The sequence below is a fragment of the Maniola jurtina genome, chromosome 6, assembly GCF_905333055.1.
Source record: "Maniola jurtina chromosome 6, ilManJurt1.1, whole genome shotgun sequence".
Lineage (NCBI taxonomy): Eukaryota > Metazoa > Arthropoda > Insecta > Lepidoptera > Nymphalidae > Maniola > Maniola jurtina.
The window spans coordinates 7,166,783-7,188,846 of record NC_060034.1 but is presented as its reverse complement, the minus strand read 5'-3'; the positions used below and the strand labels follow the sequence as shown (position 1 = coordinate 7,188,846).

At 35.3% G+C, this 22,064-nt stretch overlaps 2 protein-coding genes across 5 annotated transcripts in view; both read right to left on the bottom strand.

Annotated features, from left to right (window-relative positions):
- The window catches only part of LOC123866080 (eye-specific diacylglycerol kinase), a 167,027-nt gene extending 161,120 nt beyond the window's left edge, over nt 1-5,907 (bottom strand). Inside the window, exons 1-2 of one of the 3 annotated variants that reach the window (XM_045907425.1) lie at nt 5,730-5,894; nt 4,344-4,406 (exon numbers count right to left, since the gene is read on the bottom strand). In XM_045907425.1, coding sequence (XP_045763381.1) covers nt 4,344-4,406; nt 5,730-5,788 — 122 coding nt within the window. In that variant the 5' untranslated portion in view covers nt 5,789-5,894. Of the gene's footprint in view, nt 1-4,343; nt 4,407-5,729 lie in introns of all 3 variants that reach the window. The other 2 variants (XM_045907417.1, XM_045907428.1) reach the window with 2 other exon arrangements.
- On the bottom strand, nt 1,781-15,789 carry LOC123866086 (beta-1,4-mannosyltransferase egh). Of its 2 annotated transcripts, XM_045907444.1 has the most exons (4): nt 15,553-15,789; nt 14,516-15,320; nt 13,897-14,080; nt 1,781-1,884 (listed from the first exon to the last, which is right to left on the bottom strand). In XM_045907444.1, the coding sequence occupies exons 2-4, from the start codon at nt 15,317-15,319 to the stop codon at nt 1,859-1,861; spliced, it is 1,014 nt and encodes a 337-aa protein (XP_045763400.1). In that variant the 5' UTR covers nt 15,320; nt 15,553-15,789; the 3' UTR covers nt 1,781-1,858. The 2 variants fall into 2 exon arrangements, with proteins under 2 accessions (XP_045763400.1, XP_045763399.1); XM_045907443.1 differs by lacking the exon at nt 1,781-1,884 and having other exon boundaries at nt 12,815-14,080.
- Nucleotides 15,790-22,064: the final 6,275 nt, after the last annotated feature.

Genomic DNA, 22,064 nt, shown 5'->3' with positions numbered 1-22,064 from the left:
AATAAGCAATATGCGGCCGTCATGCCGCCGACGTGGTCCATTTCTTGAACTCTATAAATAAAGCACATGTATAATTAGTTATAAAGCCAACAGCAATGTAGTTTGTCTACCTACAGTACAGTAAACATAACAATAACTGATGTTATATTAAAACTTTCAAGTTAGAGCTGTTGATTTTTCTCTATTTTCACCGCAGTTTCTCTATTTTCACCATTCGTTACTGAAAGTTTCTACGTAGGTACTAGGTACTACCTCCTTTACCTACGAGTGTCCTTATTGATATGAGTTATTATTTCTTCTAATTCTATGTTTTCGTTAATTTAATTATGTGAGTCGGGTGGGCGTACGATTATGCACAGTAAATTATTATTATAGTACCTAAGTATTATGACACTAAGTAGGTGCCAATAGCCACTCTCTTCTGTGTTACATTTTTATTTAGGCAAACTAGTTGTCTTGCCCCGGCATCGGCCGGGGTTTAACTATTCCATGAGTAGGTAAATGTGATATACATATTACAATACATATAAAATAAACCTTCCTCGTGAAACCCATAATGATTTGCACAGAGAAATTTAGGCAGGACCAGCAGACCGACAGAAGTCGAACCTGTTACTAATAGGGAAGGAATGAAAATTTAATATGTATATACATAGTATTTAATAGGTAGTAGGTACCTATTATATGCTAGTATGGTAGGTATCATGCTTTTTTCTAAGCTATTAATTATTACACTGATCGCCATCGATTTCTCGTTAAGTAGGTAGGTACCTGTTAAAGAATTCCATCCTTCAGCTCCGAATTATTCATTAAAGCTTTACTTTTACATAAGACACGTATATAACATCCATAACCTTTCCAAAGTAGAATTATCAAAATCGGAAAATGATTTCGCGGTATAATGGAGTAACATCAACAAAAATTTTATCATTCCCTATTCAGAACGATCCCTATTATGTTTTGGGTCAAAAATTATCCTATGTACCATATTATGTACCCGGAGTATTAGCTATAATTACCTATACCCACCTATACCAAGTTATATGACAAATCTGTTCAGTAGTTTAGTTTCAGCGTGAAGCGTGTACAGACAGACAGACGTACAGACACAAAGATAAAATAATACCTACTATTTTTGGCTCTATATCTATAATAATGCTTCCTCCGAATAAAGTTATCAAAATGATGTGCAAGAATCGTCCAGTTACAGTTTTATTATAAGTTTAAGTATAGATTAATAGATATTTTAAAAGAAATAACCAGAACCACTGTATGCGTGTACAATTTCAAAAATAATATAACAGGCACATACTGGTTCTATTATTCCCTTTTCGAAACTCAGTACCATTAATGGCAATAGATCGATAGGTAGCAATACAACAAAGGAAAGTTTTGGTTTAAATTTTCCTTTGGGTTTTATTATTCCCAGTCGACTGCCTAATGTAAGGGTAACAAAAGAGGTCCCCTCTATCGAGAACGATTACAAATAGAGCAAAGTAACAAATGTAGATTTCTCTTCAATGGTTTTCTTCTGGAATTACCTTACCTAATGAATGTCCATTTCCATGTGAAAGGAACGTCGCAATTCGCAATACGTTTTACTTTTTAGCAGATACCTATTTTATCTTTCAAATAAAAGTTTGTTATCATCTTCGAAGTTAATGATTGGCCATTACCTTGTTATCTATGATAGTGATAAAACATGCACTGAGTTCGTACTTACCGACACATTTGTGTGACAGCTGTTTCCTTTTATCTAGGAATCAAATAAGTAAATAATCTTCCTTTGAAAATGTAACTGTTACAATAATTTTGGTACAAAATCAAAATTAATCTAGTTCCTTATCAAATATGTGCGTCATTCGGGTGATGACACAAACTTACCTGAAAAGATAAGGAAATAAGAGTTTAAATTATTGTGAATGATGACTAATATTACGTGTAGGTTATTTTGTATGATGCCGGCTTGTGTGAAATTCGAGATTTGATGAGATTAAATGCCTCTATTGTATCTGCCGATTTCAAATATTTATTGATATCGCAGATAAAAAATAATAATACACGTTTCAATTTCAAAGATCATCGGTACTTCGTAACTCTTGTATCCTAGGTACGCTCGCTCTACAAATATAAAATTTCTAGGATATTTACAAAAAAGTTCATCTTTTCAAAACCTATTTTCGTACTAAAACGAAAAATCCGAAAAGTTATTATAGAAGCGCGGGCGTGTCGCATTATAATACCTATTAGGTATACAGATACTACAGTAATTATTATGTACTTAAATCTAAGATGAAAATATTTTTGGCATAATGCTTCTGAAAATTCATAGCACTTTTGAGCATGCCCTAACTTAGCATAGTGTAACGAAATTAGGTCCAGAGTCAGGGTTGCTTACACTAACTAGTATGTTAACCCAACCAATTCGATACGTGTATCTACCAATCGAGATCAGAAAGCATAAAAAGGTAAGTTTGCCTAAGGTGATTCTGTTAAGAGTCATAGTTGTCGCGCTTCAAAGTTTGAAAATTCGAGCATGTGATGATACCCTACGTCCAATAATGATACGCAAAAGAATTCGTTAATAGAACAGAGAACATAAGAAAACAAGAAAAAGTAAAGTTGAAGAAAATCCAATCAAGGGTGCTCTTTAAATTTTTGAGATTCGAAGAAGTTATTTAATATTTTTACACTCATCTGTTAGCTGAATGTATTTGATCCCAATATTGAGAGCAGGAAGTATAATATATAAGGAGCAAGAAAAGGTAAAGAGGCCTTAGGAAGTTCGGTCCAGTAACTAGTTTCGATAACTAAACTTAGTTGTTTGGTAATTACTATAAAAGCTTAACGTTCTGTTAAGTATCTATATTTACAGTTTTATATCTAAACTTTTTGTTTTCATGGAACTTTTAAAATAGCACAACTCTATATACAAGTCTGCATGTTATCATTCACGTTGAATGGGCAATAAACGCTGTCTCCTGCAAAAGGTTTAAACGACAAGAGTCCACAACATAAACTCTTTTTCAAAAATATTGACTTGTGTTTACGCATTGATAATATAATAAAATGAAAAGCTTTATCAAAGCAATTCTGTTTAAGTAATTATATAAGTTATTATAATTTGAAGTAATTTACACATTATGTGTGTTACAACTTACAATCATGTCTTTTTTGATTCTCATGAAATGCAACTTTTCATAATGAAAAAGTTTTCGGTGTTGACTCTCGTACTATAAATATATTTGACTGAAAGGCAGCTTTCTGAAACGCACCGTACGTGCGTACGACGTGTCTCTAAATTGGAGGCAGTTTAAGCCTGAAACACACTTGTAACACGCTGCCTGATCCGACGCACTCTCCAGCACGTTGGACCGAAGATATAAAGAGAGTAGTGAAAAATAGCTGGATGAGGAAGGCTGAAGATCGGGTGTCGTCATAGGGTATACAGATTGGTCGATTACGGAAAAGTTGCATCAATCATTATTACAATCTCAGTTGTACCAATACCATAAATTCTGACTGGCTGAATTTATAGTATTATTTTTGCAAAAATGCATTCCAACCGATAGCAAGAGAGTGTTGGCCAACTAAACTGATTGCGAACGTCACAGTACTGTCGTTCTACTTAGGTATGCCCCAGGGTCTAAAAGTTGCGGCGAGTCGGATTATGTTTCATTTATGTTTCCAACTTAAGCAGTTAACACGCGTTCAGAGTTCAGACGTAGGCTATGTTTCTACGTACTCCTACAAAGACTTCTGTCGTTTAGGGAACGATAACAGCCAAATTACGTGTCTCAACGGAGTTACGACGCAATGAAAGTACTCTGACATAGCATTGTTGCAATGTTGCCGACGTGAGAGATGGCACACGGTACTATTTTATTGTTATTTTAGGAACAAGGCTATGAAAAGTAATTTTTTAACGTTTAATGAACTAATGGAAGAAACGGCACAGGGAGCTTAAAAGCGATAATATTTCAAAGGCCATACATAAGTACATGATCGTTAATGTGAATGCTACCTACACACAAAGGTTCTACAGGTGTTTCATAAATAGGAAACTTTGTGCTAATATATATTTTTTTTCCGAAATTAGTGTTTATAATAAAAGTTGCAATCAATACAAAAAATATCATAAGTTCTTATTTAGAAAAATTAGGTAAGCAGAAATAAGCGCCAATATTTTCCATATAAGAAGGTAGATTAAACATATTATTATAGCAAATAAGCAAAGATGTAAGGGTTACAATAATTATCGTGCAAATACGTCTTTAAGAAAGCCACAATTAATGACGTCACTGGAATGTGACGCTTGCGGTCGAGACTGGTGCGTAACTCACGTTTCTCGTATGACGTCAGTAGGAAAATGAACCCGGCATCCCAGTTTTGGGTCAATGGCCAATCTACAAATAGAAAAGATCCAATTTAAACTTATCACTGCACTTTGCGAGCTATTTCAAGTATCAAATAATATTTAGTGAATGTTCTTAAATCAAATCCTATTTAGAAGCGCTTCCGACTTTGGCTCAGCATATTAAATCATCAAGAATATTCATTTTATTTACGAAACACCATTAAAATAAGTATTTTAGCATGAAATTCATGCAATCCATTGGTCTACCTACAATTTAATCAGCTAATGGAAAATACACAAGTAAGTATTATTACAATGAGACCTTATTAAATTACTAAATTAGCATATAACTATGTACTATTGTACCTTGTACCTACTACAGTACCTACCTGGTTGTAAAGGTGTCCCAAAAGCAGTTAAGGCTTTATTAGCACCTTCGGGTTAACAATGCCACATTAAGGCACTTGTCCGACCGCCGACGGTTAGCGAGCAACGAGAAGCGAGTATGTAGTTGGCATAGCTATGGCTGGGTTATGAGCCAGGGTGTGTGGGCATTAATTACTCATGTGGTCATTCGGATAGACGGCCGAGACATTTTAATGCCAGCGGAAGCCGCGCGAGTGTTTTGCCCGCCACGAGAGTGTCGCTGAGCGATTTTTTTTTGATGGCTTTAATTACTGCGATAAATTACTAGTCGAAAGAGTTCTCGCCGACAGTGTGCGCTTTTATTGGCACGGAAACATACCTACTTACATCGATTGTACGTTTTTTGAACGAGAAAACAGTCGACAGCTAATCGCTTCCTCGTCGGTGGTGGGACAAGTGCCCTAATTATAGCTAAACGATTCTGAAAATTGTATTTCAAAAAACGTCTTAAATAATATTCTGCAGAAAATTAAGGATTTTACTGATATTCATGGCTCTGCGACTTACACGAAACTGAAAATTCTTATATTTAAGTAGGTATATTGTTATATTATCTTCTACTTACGTACTCCAAGCATTATCTAGATAGGTACTCCTATCAAGTGGCATGAATTGTACAGAAATTCCTATGTTGACGTCTGACGATCGGAACGATATGACTTTGCTTTTACGTACCTAATAGGTATTTTCTTGTTTCTGCCTACTTACGCTAATAATAATGTACGTTTATTGTTACTAACGTAACGTTTAATTTGTCAGTGGAATTTCGCAATATTTTTTTACTATCACAATTAGGTATGTTTTTCCTTAACAACATATACAATTAATCATAACTATGTATACACAGGAGAGTTTGAGCCTTCCATGATTTCTTAACTTCTCTTTGAGACACCTTACAAAAATGAATGAGCACAAACAAAATTGACACATTACACTTTCAACGTACCCTTCGCCCTCATCGGCGTCACTGTCATCGACACCATTGCAATCTTCAGCGTCACTCATTTTTTTAGAAATGCCTGTCTACTAGACACCCGACCGAATCTTTCCGTGCCAATACCGAACACTGCCATCATTTGCCCTTGGTAAAAGATTACCTACACTGCAAGCTATATTATTAAATTAAGTGAAGTTAACTTATGGCCAAGCATGCGCCATACATCGATGTTATATTGGGTATACGTACTCTCGGGTCACGAACGCATGCTTAGGGCTTCCAACGCGTAATCTCTTTAGAAAAGTATGTAATGGCAGCGTTTTGACTATATTCAGAAGTTATATTTTTGTGTAATTTGTAGGCTTCATAAAGCAGTTTATGCAATGGTTGATATGTAGTGGATAAATAAAAAATATATTAAATAACTTATCGTTTGAATCTCAGAATAAACAAAACTATCAATGGTTTGAATATAAGGCTTACAATTCGTAACCTATCAAAAACCATAAGTATAGGTATCTTAAGAATACCTGCCTAGCAATGGAAAAAATTGTAGCAAGGAATCCTTCAAGCTCAGCACTCGTATTGGGTTACTTCCTACGAATAAAACATCAATTTTGATCTAAGGGATACTTTCACTGATAATAAGTTTGTCAAATAACGCCGCTAGCGCGCCCGTAGGCCGTAGGGAACGAATGGCGTGGACTTTGGTTTGCACGGCAGCACGGCCGGCCCTTCAGCAGAGGCTGTTTTGCTCGCCGCCGCCATGAGTAGGTAATGATATATTACATAAAAAGGTTCGACGAAGCTTTCTAGAAGCACTCGACTGCGGTACGTGCGGGACAAAGGAGCGACCCGAACATGCCCTAAGTAGTTTGGGCCCTATGTTGTATAGTGGTCCTCATTTACCACGAGGTCGAAGGCGTCGGACTTCTGTGTCTCTTTTTACACTATGGTTGCGGCAAGCAAGGCGGGCTGCAGGATCAGCTGATTTATATAAACACAAATTTAAATAAACTCGTGAGTATTTCTATACCAATCATTTAGGTACGTACCTATTCAAATATGAGGTCCTGGGGAGAGTCCTGGGGTCTAGCGAAAAAAGTAGAATGTGTAAATGTAAGCTCTTCCATATTATGTGATACGCCATTAAACTTCATCTTGTAATCCCACTTTAAAATTTCTACTCCCTATTTTGCCACTTTTTCCAATGAAAATAAGAATATTTTCTCATAAAGTTACAATAAGTTTAGTTACAAAATGGTCGGTGCCCGACAATTTGCTTTATTTCTGAAAGCTCCCTGCGCTCATAATGTTATTAAATGCTATATCATGTTACTCATAAAACAAGCATTAGGAGTAAAGATCAACCTCAAATTAAATGAAGCTCATTCATTTTAAAAGCACTTAGAAGCGATTTAATATTTCGCTTAATCATCTAAGTAGGTATATTCTATTGTATTTAGAAATCCTACATGGTGCCTTTTAGGTTTGCCACTTGAACCACACCAAAACGACATATTATTATGACATACAAAACAGCCTCACTAAGTCCGGGGCTTACGCGTAAGAACCTTACTATATGGCAGTCATGGCAGCGTCGTTGTGGTACCTAGACATTTACGAGAATCGGGAGGTATCGGAGTACTGTGTCTCTCCTTAATCTACTTACCATACCCATTCCGAGTTGGGACACTAAAGATTCCATTATCAGTAGGTATCACCTGTGGTAGGTAATAAATACCTATCTTCTTGTATGGATAAGTCGAAGCATTTAAAAATTATTATATAGGTACCATAAGCATTCTACCCACGATACTGCGGCAGGGCCGATTTGGAGTAACAAGTGGTCAAGCCTCTTTAACATGTCGTAGTAGGTCGGATCTTAGAAGGACGGCAGGAGCAGATATGCATCCGATTACTGAGCGGCAGACATGCGTAGCGGCCATGTGTATAGGTACCACCCTAGATTGCTCCAATCTGGCTGCCTCCTAAATCAGCCCTACCTCAGTGTCGTGAGTAGAATGCTTTTTTAAGTTTTTAAGTCGGCTGGTCATCGAATAATAGGTACCTACTCGTAGGAGATCTATAGAGCGCACTTAGACTTTACTCAGACTTAAGACACCGCTAAAGCGAGACAGCGTTATAACGCTGCCATAAATCTGTCTCGTTTTAACTGAAACTTAAGTCTAAGCTAAGTCAAAGTACGGTCTATAGATTTCAACCGTAGTGTCCATCGCTCCCCTGTGATGTAGGTACTTACCTAGTGCAAATAAAATAAGCTATTCAATCAATCTAAGCCGCTAGTTGTCCACAAAGTTTTAATAGATTGCCTTCGATAGAGTAGGGAGAGCCTGCACTTACCCTAATAAGAATAACACACGATATTGATGTTATTTTTTTATACAAATATTTTCGTGAAATTTTATGCAAATGGTTGTCTGAAATACGAATATCTACGAATAGGTAAGTATTTTGAATGCAATCTCTAAAAGCTGCAGTCTTAAGAATAGGTGCAAGCAATGCATTCGCCAAGGCGTGAACAATGTTCAGAATCTCGCCAACATCACAGGAAGAACGGGGAAGACGTTTGTTACAAAAATACCTTACTAAGATCAATCAAGGAAGATAGCGATGGCAGTTGCTTCGTCAGGTGTTCTTGCTACTCGAAAAACTACTCATCTACTTTTAAACTTCCGCTATTCGTATCTAGTGTGTCTCCATACTTCCATTGATTATGTGGGATGAATGCAGTGTAAGCCACAGAGCACATGTAGAGGCTATGGACAGAAAAACTTTGCTGTGTGGGATTATACAGGTACTTTTGTATTTGCTGGAGATTTCCGACAGATACCTAGCTACTTCACGCGTGCAAATATTATCATTTCACAATATAAAAAAAACCGGCCAAGTGCGTGTCAGACTTGCGCACCAAGGGGTTCCGTACATGATTTTCGGATTTATTCCTTTAGTTGTGCTATAAGACCTACCTACCTGCCAAATTTCAAGATTCTAGGTCAACGGGAAGTACCCTATAGGTTTTCTTGACAGACACGACGGACGCACGGACGGACAGATGGACAGACAGACAGACAACAAAGTGATCCTATAAGGCTTCCGTTTTTCCTTTTGAGGGACGGAACCCTAAAAACACTAAATTGCACCCGTGCGAAGCCGGGACGGGTTTACTAAAAAAAACTTTATCTTTTTTTACTAAAAATTTACTAAAAAAAAAACTAAAAAAAATGGATTTTAATAATGGACTAAGAACGTTATCGGAATGTACTTATTCAGAGGTTATCAATTAATATTTTATTGATGAAAATACCAATTAACTGGGGAACTAAACTGGGGTATTTGGCTACTTATTATAGTACCTTTATCATTCTTATTTGCTTGAGATATCCAAAGATTTTCCTTAAACGTGCTTCACAGTCAATGAGGTCATCGTGACAAAGCAAAAATGTTATGGCCCCATAACTTCTACATGTGCTCTATGGCTCACAGTGGATTCATCCCACATAATCAATGGAATTCTAGATACGTATAGCGGAAGTTTAAAGGTGAACGCACACTTAACCGAGCCGAACGAAACAAATTTAGAATTCTGTATATGAAAACTCATGAAACCTCGCACACTTCCCAAATCGCCCAAATCTTAGTGCGTTCATCTTAAAAGAGGATGAGTAGTTTTTCCATAGCTAAGAGAGTTGCAGGAATACCTGACGAAGCAAATGCTATCGCATCGCTATCTTCCCTGATTGTCTTATCTTAGCAAGGTATTTTCGCAACAAACGTTTTCCCCGTTCCTCCTGGCGCGCTAATCGGGCTTATCTCAAAAACTACTATACGGATTTTCATCCGATTTCCACGAACAGAAAGAAGGAATATCTGAGAATGAAGTACAATAAAACACAATAATTACATGCAATTAGCATTCACTTTTATTCGATAGGTACAAGTAATTATCTATCATTATAAGGTGCCGAATAAATAATCAATTAAAATCACGCACATTAATAACGACCTATATTTATAAGCATTATTTTACTATCAGTACCGCAATTTTCAATAGTAGGTATATTCTACATTATTTTATTACGCAGCGTATAGTGCGCGCAAAACAAGTCCAATGTGAACACGGGGCGTATAACTGCGTATTATACAAGAACAGATCTCAGCCGGGCTTACGTATCCTCTACGTAATTCTTAGTCTATAATAATCTATAACGTACGCAAATCGCCTTGTTGCAACTTCAGATTGCACTAGGTACTTGCTTTGCGAGCACTATACGCAAATCTCAAATAAGATAGATTACCTACGTAACACATTCAGGTACCAATTTAACAGCCAATAATATGTTTAATTATACACATCATTATCCCTTTGTAATTAGTATCTAATCTGTGTGGCTAATTCTGGTGTACGTACATAATCTCTAAATTCACAGGTTAAATCTAGGGCTCTTTCATAATGCTCCCTGCGGAAAAGGTTAGCACTCGATTTAGAAAATCAATTCAGTTTAGAGATTCTGTCGGTACAACAGAGTTAGACACATTATTTTGCTGAATATAAAATGTACTTGCAGTATCGTTATACCAATGCTTCCTTTTATACGAATAAGGCCTAGCCCGCACAGCGATTTTTATTCGCGCTATTTATTTTCCGCGTACGATATTTCACCTACACGCATTGCGAAAGCGGTAATCGCCGTACAACTTCATACTACATAAAATATTCGCACGAATTTAAAACCGCACCGTGTGAAATTTGTAATTTTCCGCGCGAATTTTAAATCGCAATGCGGGCAGCTCTATATGATTGCAAGTGTCACAGAATTGCGAATAAAAATCGCGCGATTCTTATTCGCTGTGTGGGCTAGCTATCAAACAAAATACAAAAGGCGTATTCAATTAGCTACAAGGATAACGCTTATGTACCTACGATTTTAAAATGGGGACGTGTCGTCTGGCAGTAGATTGAAGCAATTACATAAGCACATAACGCAAAGGGCAGCAATTGACATATTTTTTTGATCCCTGAATTGACCTATCCTACATGTAGGCATGAGAACAGAAATCTTAACAACACTGGTCTATCTCGGTATTTTAAATTACAATAATGTATAAATATTAAAATTACAATTAAGTATGACTAGTCAATTGTGTTTAAAACTTTAACAATACCGTACATTATCCCTGATAATAATATTATTGATAAGTTTATTTCTACGAAAACGAAGTACAATTTTAATTTGATCATACCTATTTTACTACACTTAGGTACAACATGTTTAAAAACAAGAAATACGATCGTTATAACAGTCTAGATTATCTAACAAAAGGTGACCAAGGTCTAATCTGTACTTAGTTGTAGAAAAAAACATGAAATTATAAAAATTTATAGTACTTCGCTATCAATAAAGATTAAAACATTATCATAAAGATAGTTCCACTTCCAGAAGTCTTACTAGTTATCACCACATACCTAATAAATTAACTTTTTGGATTGTGGTTACATAAAATATTTTCATATAATTTATTTCAACTTTTCAACTTTGAGCTGGGTTATGGGTTTTGATCACATGACAATTTAATCACGTCCACAACTGCATTGCAACTGCCGAGGCTGACAGACTGTGCAGTCCGCGTGCAGTCCTTAGGCAGTCCAGACTTGCAGTAGGTCGGCAGTTGCGATGCAGTTGTATTAACTGCACAACAACTGCATTCTAACTGCAATTTTGCGGCCTTGCAACCCAAATGTTGTCTGACCCTAATTTAAGAAAACAAATTCTTGATTAATTGATTATATTTAAAAATGTTATAGAGGCCTAGTCCTTTTTTTTAAATTCGGATACAAGTTAACCCTTGACTGCAATCTCACTTGGTGGTAAGTGAGTCTAAGATGGAAGCGGGCTAACCTAGAAGGGGTATGGCAGTTTTTATTAACCCCATGCCCCATTTAGTTTCTACACGACATCGTACCGGAACGCTAAACCGCTTGTCGGCACGGCTTTGATGGTAGGGTGGTAACTAGCCACGGCCGAAGCCTCCCACCAGACCAGACCAGAGATTTAGAAATTATAAAATTCCAAAGTCATACCGGGAGTCGAACACGCGACCTCCCACTACACATTTTATTACACTAACATATTAACAATTAATTTTTACATCATTATGTACTTAGCTTTACTTTGAACGTTGTACTTATCTGAATCATTTTTTATTCTATCTAAAATTGTCTGTCAGTTCTTTTTGAGATCAGTTGCAGTTAGTGTTTTAATGTTAATGATTTTGTTATTAAGTAAATTGTTACAGAAAAATATTTAGAATTCTAAATTTTGTTTTCGTCCAAGATGTTCTTAGCCATATTTTGTGCATTTCAAAGAACTTAAACACAAACGTCTCTAAAAAATATGAAACAGGTTTTAACTGACGCCTAAATTGAAATTTTGAGTCTTTGTATGGGAAATCTGTCAGGTTTAGATAAACGTGTCTTAATTTTTGTGGAAAGGCCTTTAAGTTTATACATAAATGGTAGGTACAGTAATTGGTGTCACGTAAAAACACATCCTATCTTCCAGAGGCTTTTAACATATAATTAACTGTAGGTATACTGATAAGGTAGGTCCTAAATAATATGCATATTCACTAAAAATATACTCGATTCCGTCTTTCCTCTAAGGTCACGTGGGCCACGAGCCCAGGGCCGCCGCCTGATGTAGTTTTCTTCCAACCATTAATTGGCGGACTAGGGATGGGCCTCAGGTCTAAAGGTTCTCTAAACCCTGAGAAGTTCTATTGCAAATATGTTCATTGCTTGAGAGCCAGTTTAGAGTTGATTTGTGGTTACATCATTAAAAAAAAATTAAATGTGTTTCAGTTTTCAAAGCGACATAACTATACCAAGTGGGGTATCATATGAAAAGGCTTTATCTGTAGGTTCTTAAACAGATTTTTATTTATTTTTATGCATAATAGTTTTTGATTTATAGCGCAAAATGTCGGAAAAATTACCCGAGTAACGGAACCCTCGGTGCACGAGTCTGACTCGCACTTGACCGGTTTTTTTAATAATATTACCCAAGGGGGCGCATTGTTGACTACGTTTCGGCGCTCCCCGTATGTCGATGCCCACCTCTCTATGCGGTCGCACCACTCACACCACCCATAGGCCGGCCCTGTGCTGAGTTATTAAACTGACAATCGATTGAAATTATTACATAATTAAAAATTAAATGATTACATAATTAAGTAAATAATATAAATTTTGTGCTATCTTATAATACTTTCACATTTATTTTTAAAATCAGCTAATTAGTAATAATTAATTAGCCTTTGGGTGTTTACTACTATGTAACATTACTGAAGTTAAAACTCCTTTACAAGCAATCCCCCATACATACAAAATTTAAGAAAGAAACAACAATAACAAACTATTAAACACCCAAAAATACAAATATATCTCAATTTATATGGAAAAAAACACATACAACATTTTCCCAGACATAAGAATAAAAAATAAACAACAATTTGAAGAATGGACATTATGCATAACTAAAAAATATTACTTTAAGTCTTTGGTAACAAAGAATAGGTGATTGATCACTTGTTCATGTTTTAAATTGTTCAATCACTGATGAAAATGAATGATATCACATCATAATACACTAAACATACATACATCAACACTCAACAAATAAAATTAATAATCATTAAGTAATTTGTGCAATGTACATTCAAATAATAACTGTTTTGTGTTTTTGCTTTTAAACTAATAATAATAATCATACTGTTGTTGGAGTCTTGACTTCTTTATTTACAATGTAAAATTTGTGCTTCTTACCTAATACACCCCATATCACTGCAATATTTTCGATTACAATATTAAATGGTATGGTCGCTAATGCACCCCCAACAAACATAAAGAACTTGAGAGGGCCAAATCTATGTATAGGAAATGATTTGATAACACCAAATATATACATGTAAATATTTACAGCACCTATAAACCCACATGTTAAATCTAAAAGATGCGGGCAAGGTATAGGACAAAATGCTGCAAGTAAGATGTTGCTGGTGGAAAATGGCAGTGTAACCCATGAGTAACAAGATATCGCTAGAAAAACCTTATTAACAACAGGTATCTCTTTAGAATGTACAACCAAAAGAATACCTTGAAGCCACCGTTTTCTTTGTTGCATAAAATCCCACAGGGTAAATGGGGATTTTTCCCACATTTCTCCTTCAATAAAATTGAATGTATAGCCTTGTACATAAGCTTTCATTGCAAAGTAACAGTCTTCTGCAACTGAGCCATCCAGACCATTGTCAAATGATACTTTCTTTTCTGCAGACACCTAGAAAGATATTTTATAATGAATTTCAATATCAATAAATATTATAAAAAGATAATTCCTGACTCATCTACCTACACCCATCACGAACCCTTGGACCTACAAAGTACATAGCTGAAATTTTGCGCAGAGGTTCCCTTTAATAATATAGACAAGATACAAGGCTAAATTCTTCCAAATATCCACAGGATACGGAAAAAAGAAGTATATTTTCGCCGAGACAAGCCCCGGGCGGTAGCTAGTCGATATACAAATATTTTGGTTGACCCCAAAATTTCTGAAAAGAATGAATTAACTCAATTCTAAAATATCCTGATAACTATCTTAATGTACTTTTACCCAAGTATGTACCTACTGGACTTAAAAATATTGTAATGACTTTTTATTTATTTTAATCTTTGTAATGCTTTGTAAAAAATAAAGATAGTGAAAACTTACTTGAGTAACCACATAAGACCCTTTCCAACTGAAAAGTGGCTTGTGAAATATGTAAAACTGAAATCTGAGTTTCCCCATATCATCAGCTACACGAAAACTATCAGCCAATGTTGTAAGCCAATTAACAATGTGATCATTGGCATACGTGATGAGACCTTGCCCAAATTGGTGTTGGCCATCTAGTACAAAGTTTATTATACCACGAACTGAGTTCTCTGTTAACAGAGTTTCTTCATCCAAGTGTACAATCCAATCAGTATCTGCCAGGATATTAACTGTATCTTCCAAGCAGTATTGCAGTGCTCTTGACTTGAACAGTGCACCAGTTTTAGTTTTGTACTCAGCTGGTACAACTACCTCTCTCACTCTTCTATGCTTAGGTAGGTTTATAGCTTTATCTGTCACAACCTCTATCATAAAGTTTTCCATGCCTACATCTAAACATGTATTCATATTTTTGGTTACATTGTCCCTTACTAACTTAGGGAAATCCCCTCTAGTTACAACCCTTATACAAATAAATGGCGAAAGAAGTGGAGATCCTTTTAATTTAATTTTCCCTGGGAATGCATTAAATAATGTTAGCCCACCAAAATTACAGAGGACTTGAGGTATAGTAAGTAATGTTAAGAGTCTTAATGTGTACAATGTTAGGGTTCCATAGATGCCATAGGTTTCCCAAGGATCTATATATGGTTTTTCCTTGTCATTTAGATTGATGGCGCCCGCAAATACCAAAAATAAAAATATAAATGATATAAAAAATGTACAGTGAAATAGGTGTTGCACTTTTCCACGAAGCATTCTGAAAAAAAAATCTTTGATCAAAGATAACACTTTAGATAACACATAATGCTACTTATAAACCAATTTTCATTAATATAATTATTATTAGAAAACCATTTCAATCATTTGGTAGGTATTTACCTAATTTGTTAAGCTGTAAAAATTGATTCAAGTGTTTATAATATAATGGACACCAATCAATCATATTTAATTAAAGTTCCAAATCCTTATCAAAATGTGTAATAAATTACCTTTCGGCTTTTAAACAATCCTCAAAAGAAACAAAATATCACAGTCAACTTGAACTATGTTTCACTAAAAACACTGAATACTGAGTCCTATAGAAGTATCATAAGGAGCAGGATCAACACAATTATTTGATTGTTGAATTATTTCAAATGCAATATAATTTACACAATAGAATGTTTCAAATTTTATCAACAATATCAAGCTCAGAATCAGAACAGCCATAGATACCAGTGCTGCCAACTCTATAAAACCGTTTGTCGCTATTATGACGCATCTTTGAAAAGTCGCCAGATCGACCATGCATTGAAAAAATTAAAAGTCGCTATAAGGCAATGAAAAATCAGAATAGGAAATCAAAACAAAATAAATATCAATTTTTTACTGCACAAGGAGATTTATTTGAATAAATGCAAAATTTTAATAAATTTTACACATGGCTATAAACTACATCGTCATTCGAAAACATCCCATATCTTTTTTATCTGTAAGACGGTGACCTCTATCATTTCATGGGTAGAAAATTATGATTTCAACAAAGACAATTTTTAATAATCGCTATAAAAGTCGGTAGTCCGTAGTAAGACAAGTCGTAGAAGTAATTAGAATATTTTTAAGTATTACAATAATATAATTTATACAAACTACAAGAGCCATTGCAAGAGCCACATGGTCGCATTAGTGACCCAGCTCCTAAATGAGATATTTTTTTTAAGTCGCTTAAGTGCCAAGAGAAGTCGCTAGCATAATCGAAATGTCACCAAATTGGCAACACTGGATGCCTATGCCTATCAAGGTCTGTGACTCTGTGCTCTTTTGATATAGATACTTTTTATAGTTGATAGAAGAGTTTAAGAGTAGTGACTTTTGTATTACTTTGACGTTATTAATTTTATTGTTGTCGTCAAAAATGGAATAAATAAAAAATCGTAATCCACTGCACTTTATTCTGCTCAGTATTATACTAGAGGTTATTGGCCCGCACGTAAGAAAAGCGAAAATATGAGTCATCACGTGCACATTGAGCCATTGAAACGAGAAAATTATGATACATGGAGAATCCATGCAAAAGCTCTGTTGATGAAACTTGGCCTTTGGAGCTATGTTTCAAATATAATTACGAAGCCAACAAAAGAAGGTGATGAGCTGAATAAATACATAGAAAAAGATGGGTTAGCATTAGCTGAATTATTACTTATTATATCGCCAGGGGAGTTAAAACAAGTTAAAAACTGTACAACAAGCAAAGATGTCTGGGATACGCTGGAAAGCATATATTACAGTAAAGGTCCCGCAAAAAAGGCTAGTCTATTGAAAGATTTAATATTACGGAAGATGAAAAATGATGAAAACATTGTCGATCACTTAAATAAGTTCATGGACATTGTTGACAAGCTCGCAGACATGGATATACTAATTAACAAAGAATTACTTAGTATAATGATGTTATATAGTTTACCTCAATCTTTCGAAAATTTTAGAATTGCAATAGAATCTAGAGATGACCTACCAGATCCAGACAACTTAAAAATAAAAATTATTGAAGAAGCTGAAGCTAGAAAAAATATAGCTAGTACAAGTGAACAGAACTCTGACCAAGAGGCGTTATATAGTAGACAACGTGGAAAAAATAAGAAATACATTGTTAAATGTCTTAAATGTAAGAAAAAAGGACATAAAGCTAATGAGTGCTGGTCAAAAGTGGACCAAGGTAATAAAAATAATGCGAATCTATGTTACTCAGGAGATACATGTCTAAATACGAATGACAGTAAAGAAAAAATGAAGAAGTGGTGTCTTGACAGCGGCTGCACTTCACATATGACACATGAATTGGAAAGATTCGTTAATGTAGAAAAACATGACAATAAAACTTTAAGGTTAGCTTCAGAGAACTGTTCAGCACAAATTGAAGGACGTGGTCTGGCTAAACTTTACATAAAGAAAAGACCAGATCTGAAACTGACTGAAGCCTTGTATGTACCGTCACTGACTACAAACCTAATGTCAGTAGGAAAAATGACAGACAAAGGTGCAACAGTTTTATTTAAACAGAAAAATGCAACCGTGATGCGAAATGGTGAAATACTGTTAAGAGCTGAAAGAAATGAAGACGGTTTATACTATGTTAGAGAAAATTTAGCAGAAAAAGCTAATCATTGCGAAGCAAGCAAGATGCAGCAATGGCATAGAAAGTTAGCACATCTTAATGAAGGGCAAATGAGAATAGCACTTAATAAGAAAATTATGGAAGGTTTAGATTTTAATAAAAATGACACAGTTAAAGACTGTGAAGTCTGTGCTAAAGGCAAAGCAACAAAACTGCCGTTTAATGTCGTTAAAGATGAGCAAAGAACAAATGAAAGATTGCAAATTGTGCATACTGATGTATGTGGTCCCATGAGACAGCTATCAAAAGGGGGTTCCAAATACTTCATCACATTTATAGATGATTATTCAAGATATACAAGAGTATATACAATGAAAACTAAGGATGAAGCCCTATCAAAATTTAAGGAATTCAAAAACGAAGCTGAAAGATTTACTAAACAGAAGATAGTATGTTTACAAAGCGACAATGGGACGGAATATATAAATAATCAGTTTGATAAATATTTAAAAGATAATGGCATCAAAAGGAGACTTTCCGCACCATATACGCCAGAGCAGAATGGCTTAGCAGAAAGAAAAAATAGAACATTGCTTGATAAAGCTAGATGTATGCTGATAGACGCTAATATGAAAGAAGTTTTTTGGGCTGAAGCTATTAATACAGCTAACTACTTGGCAAACCGTAGTCCTTGCACAAGTATTGATAATACGACTCCATTTGAAAAGTGGGTAAAGAAAATCCCGTCTGTAAGACATTTTCACATATTTGGAAGTAAGGCATTTGTACTTAAGAAAGGAAGGAAAAATGGAAAATTTGAAGCCAGAGCGACAGCTGGAATTTTTGTAGGATATTCGGAAAACCACAAGGCGTACCGGATTTTCAACCCAAAAACAGACAATGTGATGATCAGCAGAGATGTCAAAGTACTGGACAAAATGTTTTATGAAAACGAGATCAAAGAAGAACAAAAACAAGATGTAGTTGATAAAAATGAAATAGAAATTATACTTTTTCCTGAAAAAGAAAATGAAGAAAATAATGAAGGTTTGAATGAACACGATACTGATGAATCAGAACAGGAATTGAATGATGAAATATTCGTAGATGCAACTACAGAAAATGATGAAATAAATAATGAAATGTGTACAGATAATGAAGTCGAAGCGACTAGTTCTTTTGACAAAAGACAGAGAAAACCACCAGCATGGCATCAAGATTATGAAATGGATGCTGAACAATCATTCCTCTGTGAAATAGACGAGAACAGTGATGAATGGGAAGATGCGATAATAAGCGAGATTGAATCTCATCTTAAAAACAATACTTGGAAAGTTGTACACAGGAATGAAAGCAAAAATTTGATAGATAGCAAAATGATTTTAAAATATAAATACAATGCAACGGGAGAAATAGATAGACGAAAAGCACGACTTGTAGCTCGTGGGTTTAATCAGAAAGAAGGTATTGATTATACAGAAACATTTGCACCTGTTGCGAAAATGAGTACGATTAGACTACTCATTGCACATGCGATTGAAAATAAAATGAAGTTATCCCAACTAGATGTGTGTACTGCATTTTTAAACGGCGATATAGATGAACAAATTTACATGAAAAAGCCGAAAAATCTAGACAAATATTTGAAAATTATAATTACACACGGAAAAGATAAAGAGTTGATTAGGAAAGCAAAAGAAATGCTATTAGATATAAATAAATATAAAAATAATGGGATATGTCAATTGAATAAAGCCATATACGGTTTGAAACAAGCAGGAAGACAATGGTTCTTGAAGTTACATAAAAAATTGTTGGAAATTGGATTTAGGAACTCGTCAGCGGATCCTTGCTTGTATATATTAGACAAAGGAGGAGAAAAGCTATTTGCGAACATTTATGTAGATGATTTAATACTGGCATATAAATCAGAAAACTTATTGAAAGAAGTTAAAACAAAATTGCAAAAAGCTTTTGAACTAAGAGATATGGGTTCACTACATCATTGCCTGGGCATACAATTCACCCATGTAGGGGGAGAAATGATGTTGTCACAGGAGAATTATATTGATAATTTGATTAAAAAGTTTAACATGGCTGATTGTAAGCCAGTGTCAACGCCAATGGAGACTGGTCTGAAATTGGAGAAAGGAACAGGAGAAAAAGAAATGGAGAATATACCATACCAAATGTTAATTGGATCTCTAATGTACCTAGCTGTAGCCACAAGACCAGATATAATGTTTGCAGTAAGTTATTTGAGCCAATACAATACATGTTTTGATAGTACACATTGGCAAGCTGCGAAAAGGGTGCTTCGTTATTTAAAAGGAACGAAGAATGCAAGCATCAAATATAAAAAGACAGGAATGGCATTAACAGGCATGGCTGACGCGGACTGGGCGGCATGTACCCTTGACCGTCGTTCTTATACGGGTTATGTTTTTAAATATGGCGGTGGCCTAATCAGCTATGCGACAAAGAAGCAAAGAGCGGTGGCTTTGTCGACAGCAGAAGCCGAATATATGGCGATGACAGAAGCCACGAAGGAAGCTCTACACTTAAAGTATTTGTTGGAAGATCTTGGAGTATGTCAACAAATCGTTCCAATATATAATGATAATTTGGCTGCACAGATGTTAGCCAACAATTTGATGACTGGCAAAAGGTCAAAACACATAAGCATTAAGGAACATTTTATAAGAGACTGTGTTCAGAAGAAATTGATTACCTTACGCTACAAGGACACAGAAAATATGGAGGCAGACCTTTTTACAAAAGCGTTACCGCAGCCAAGGTTGACGAAACTCTTAAAAATGATTGGAGTCACTCAGACCCCAAAGTCATCGTGAGGGGGAGTGATATAGATACTTTTTATAGTTGATAGAAGAGTTTAAGAGTAGTGACTTTTGTATTACTTTGACGTTATTAATTTTATTGTTGTCGTCAAAAATGGAATAAATAAAAAATCGTAATCCACTGCACTTTATTCTGCTCAGTATTATACTAGATCTTTATTTAGAGGCATCTAATCTATGGTGTATTCTGTTTGTGCTGTGCTTTTGTTTCTGGTCGGTGCTGTGCACAACCACCATCACCATAGATTGCAGACCACCAGAACATGCAGGACACTTGGGATGCACCGTCGCACCGTCGATGCGATCCGATTCTTTGCAGGTATCGATACAACATCCCCTTTTCGACTAACAAAATAAGAGCGAACCATAGTAAACATTGATGTATTAGAGCGAACGGTTGGACACTTGATTTTCGATTATGATATCAGCTGATCTCTTATTCTCATTCGGCCGTCAAAAAAGTACTAGGTATTTATTTCAAGTACACCTGCTCGCCCTCTAGCACGATGGACCGACGATCGGGAAGTGGCTGGATGAGGAAGGCTGAGGACCAGTTGGGGTGGTACTCTTTAGGGAAGGTCTATGTCCAACAGTGGACATCCACAGGCTGATGATGATGATGACACCTGCTCTATCCTGGGATTTTTAGGGATAAATTAAAGTAGCCTACGTCGCTCTCCAGGTCTTCAAATAGATATATCTGTATAAAATGGGTCAAACCTTCATTACCGCGTCATTGAAAGACAGCTAACAAACAAACACACGTTTGCATATTTTATAACATTACCCATATTAAATATTATGCAAAAAGTGCATCCCTAAAATATTATTTCTGAACACAGATTTGTTCTATGTTCTGAGTTTCCAAAAAATGGTTAGCTGAATTGTTTTCAAAAGGAATCTAGAGCCGTAAAACCAATTTAAAAAATATCCGAATCGATTTCGTCAATGACATTGACATCCAATCAGGGCCGGCTATCCTACGGTATTTCAAATATGCTTAGGTACATTGCAAGTACATGTCTTCTATCTCACATAATTAGTATGGGTAGACATTAAGCTTCTCGCTTCACTACCACAGCTATATTTTACGCACACGTTTGAAATTTTTTATTACTATATGTATTATAGTTATATGGAATGGTCGCATGAGGAGTGTGACCAGCTAAGGGTTTTACCCTAAAGGTGGAAGAAAAACGAGCTTAGATTTTTATAGAAAAAAGTATAATATTTTATTGGATTTAACTTTAAATTTCATGTTGCCAAAATTAAAGGTTTTTAAGAATCATAGAGCAAATTTAAGTAAAATAATATATTTAGGTTTGAAATTACAGTGATATAACCATGATAACCATTTTTTGAATAAAGTAATATAAAACAGAGTAGCAGTAACATACAAAATATAAAAATGTTCAATGTCGTTCATTCGATTTCTCATTTCAATAGGTACGATTAAAAATCTGAATTTGGGGGAAATAAAATCAAATGTCGACAACACTGTTGATAAAACAAAAATCAATAAAAATGGCGTAACGTAGAAATCAATAAA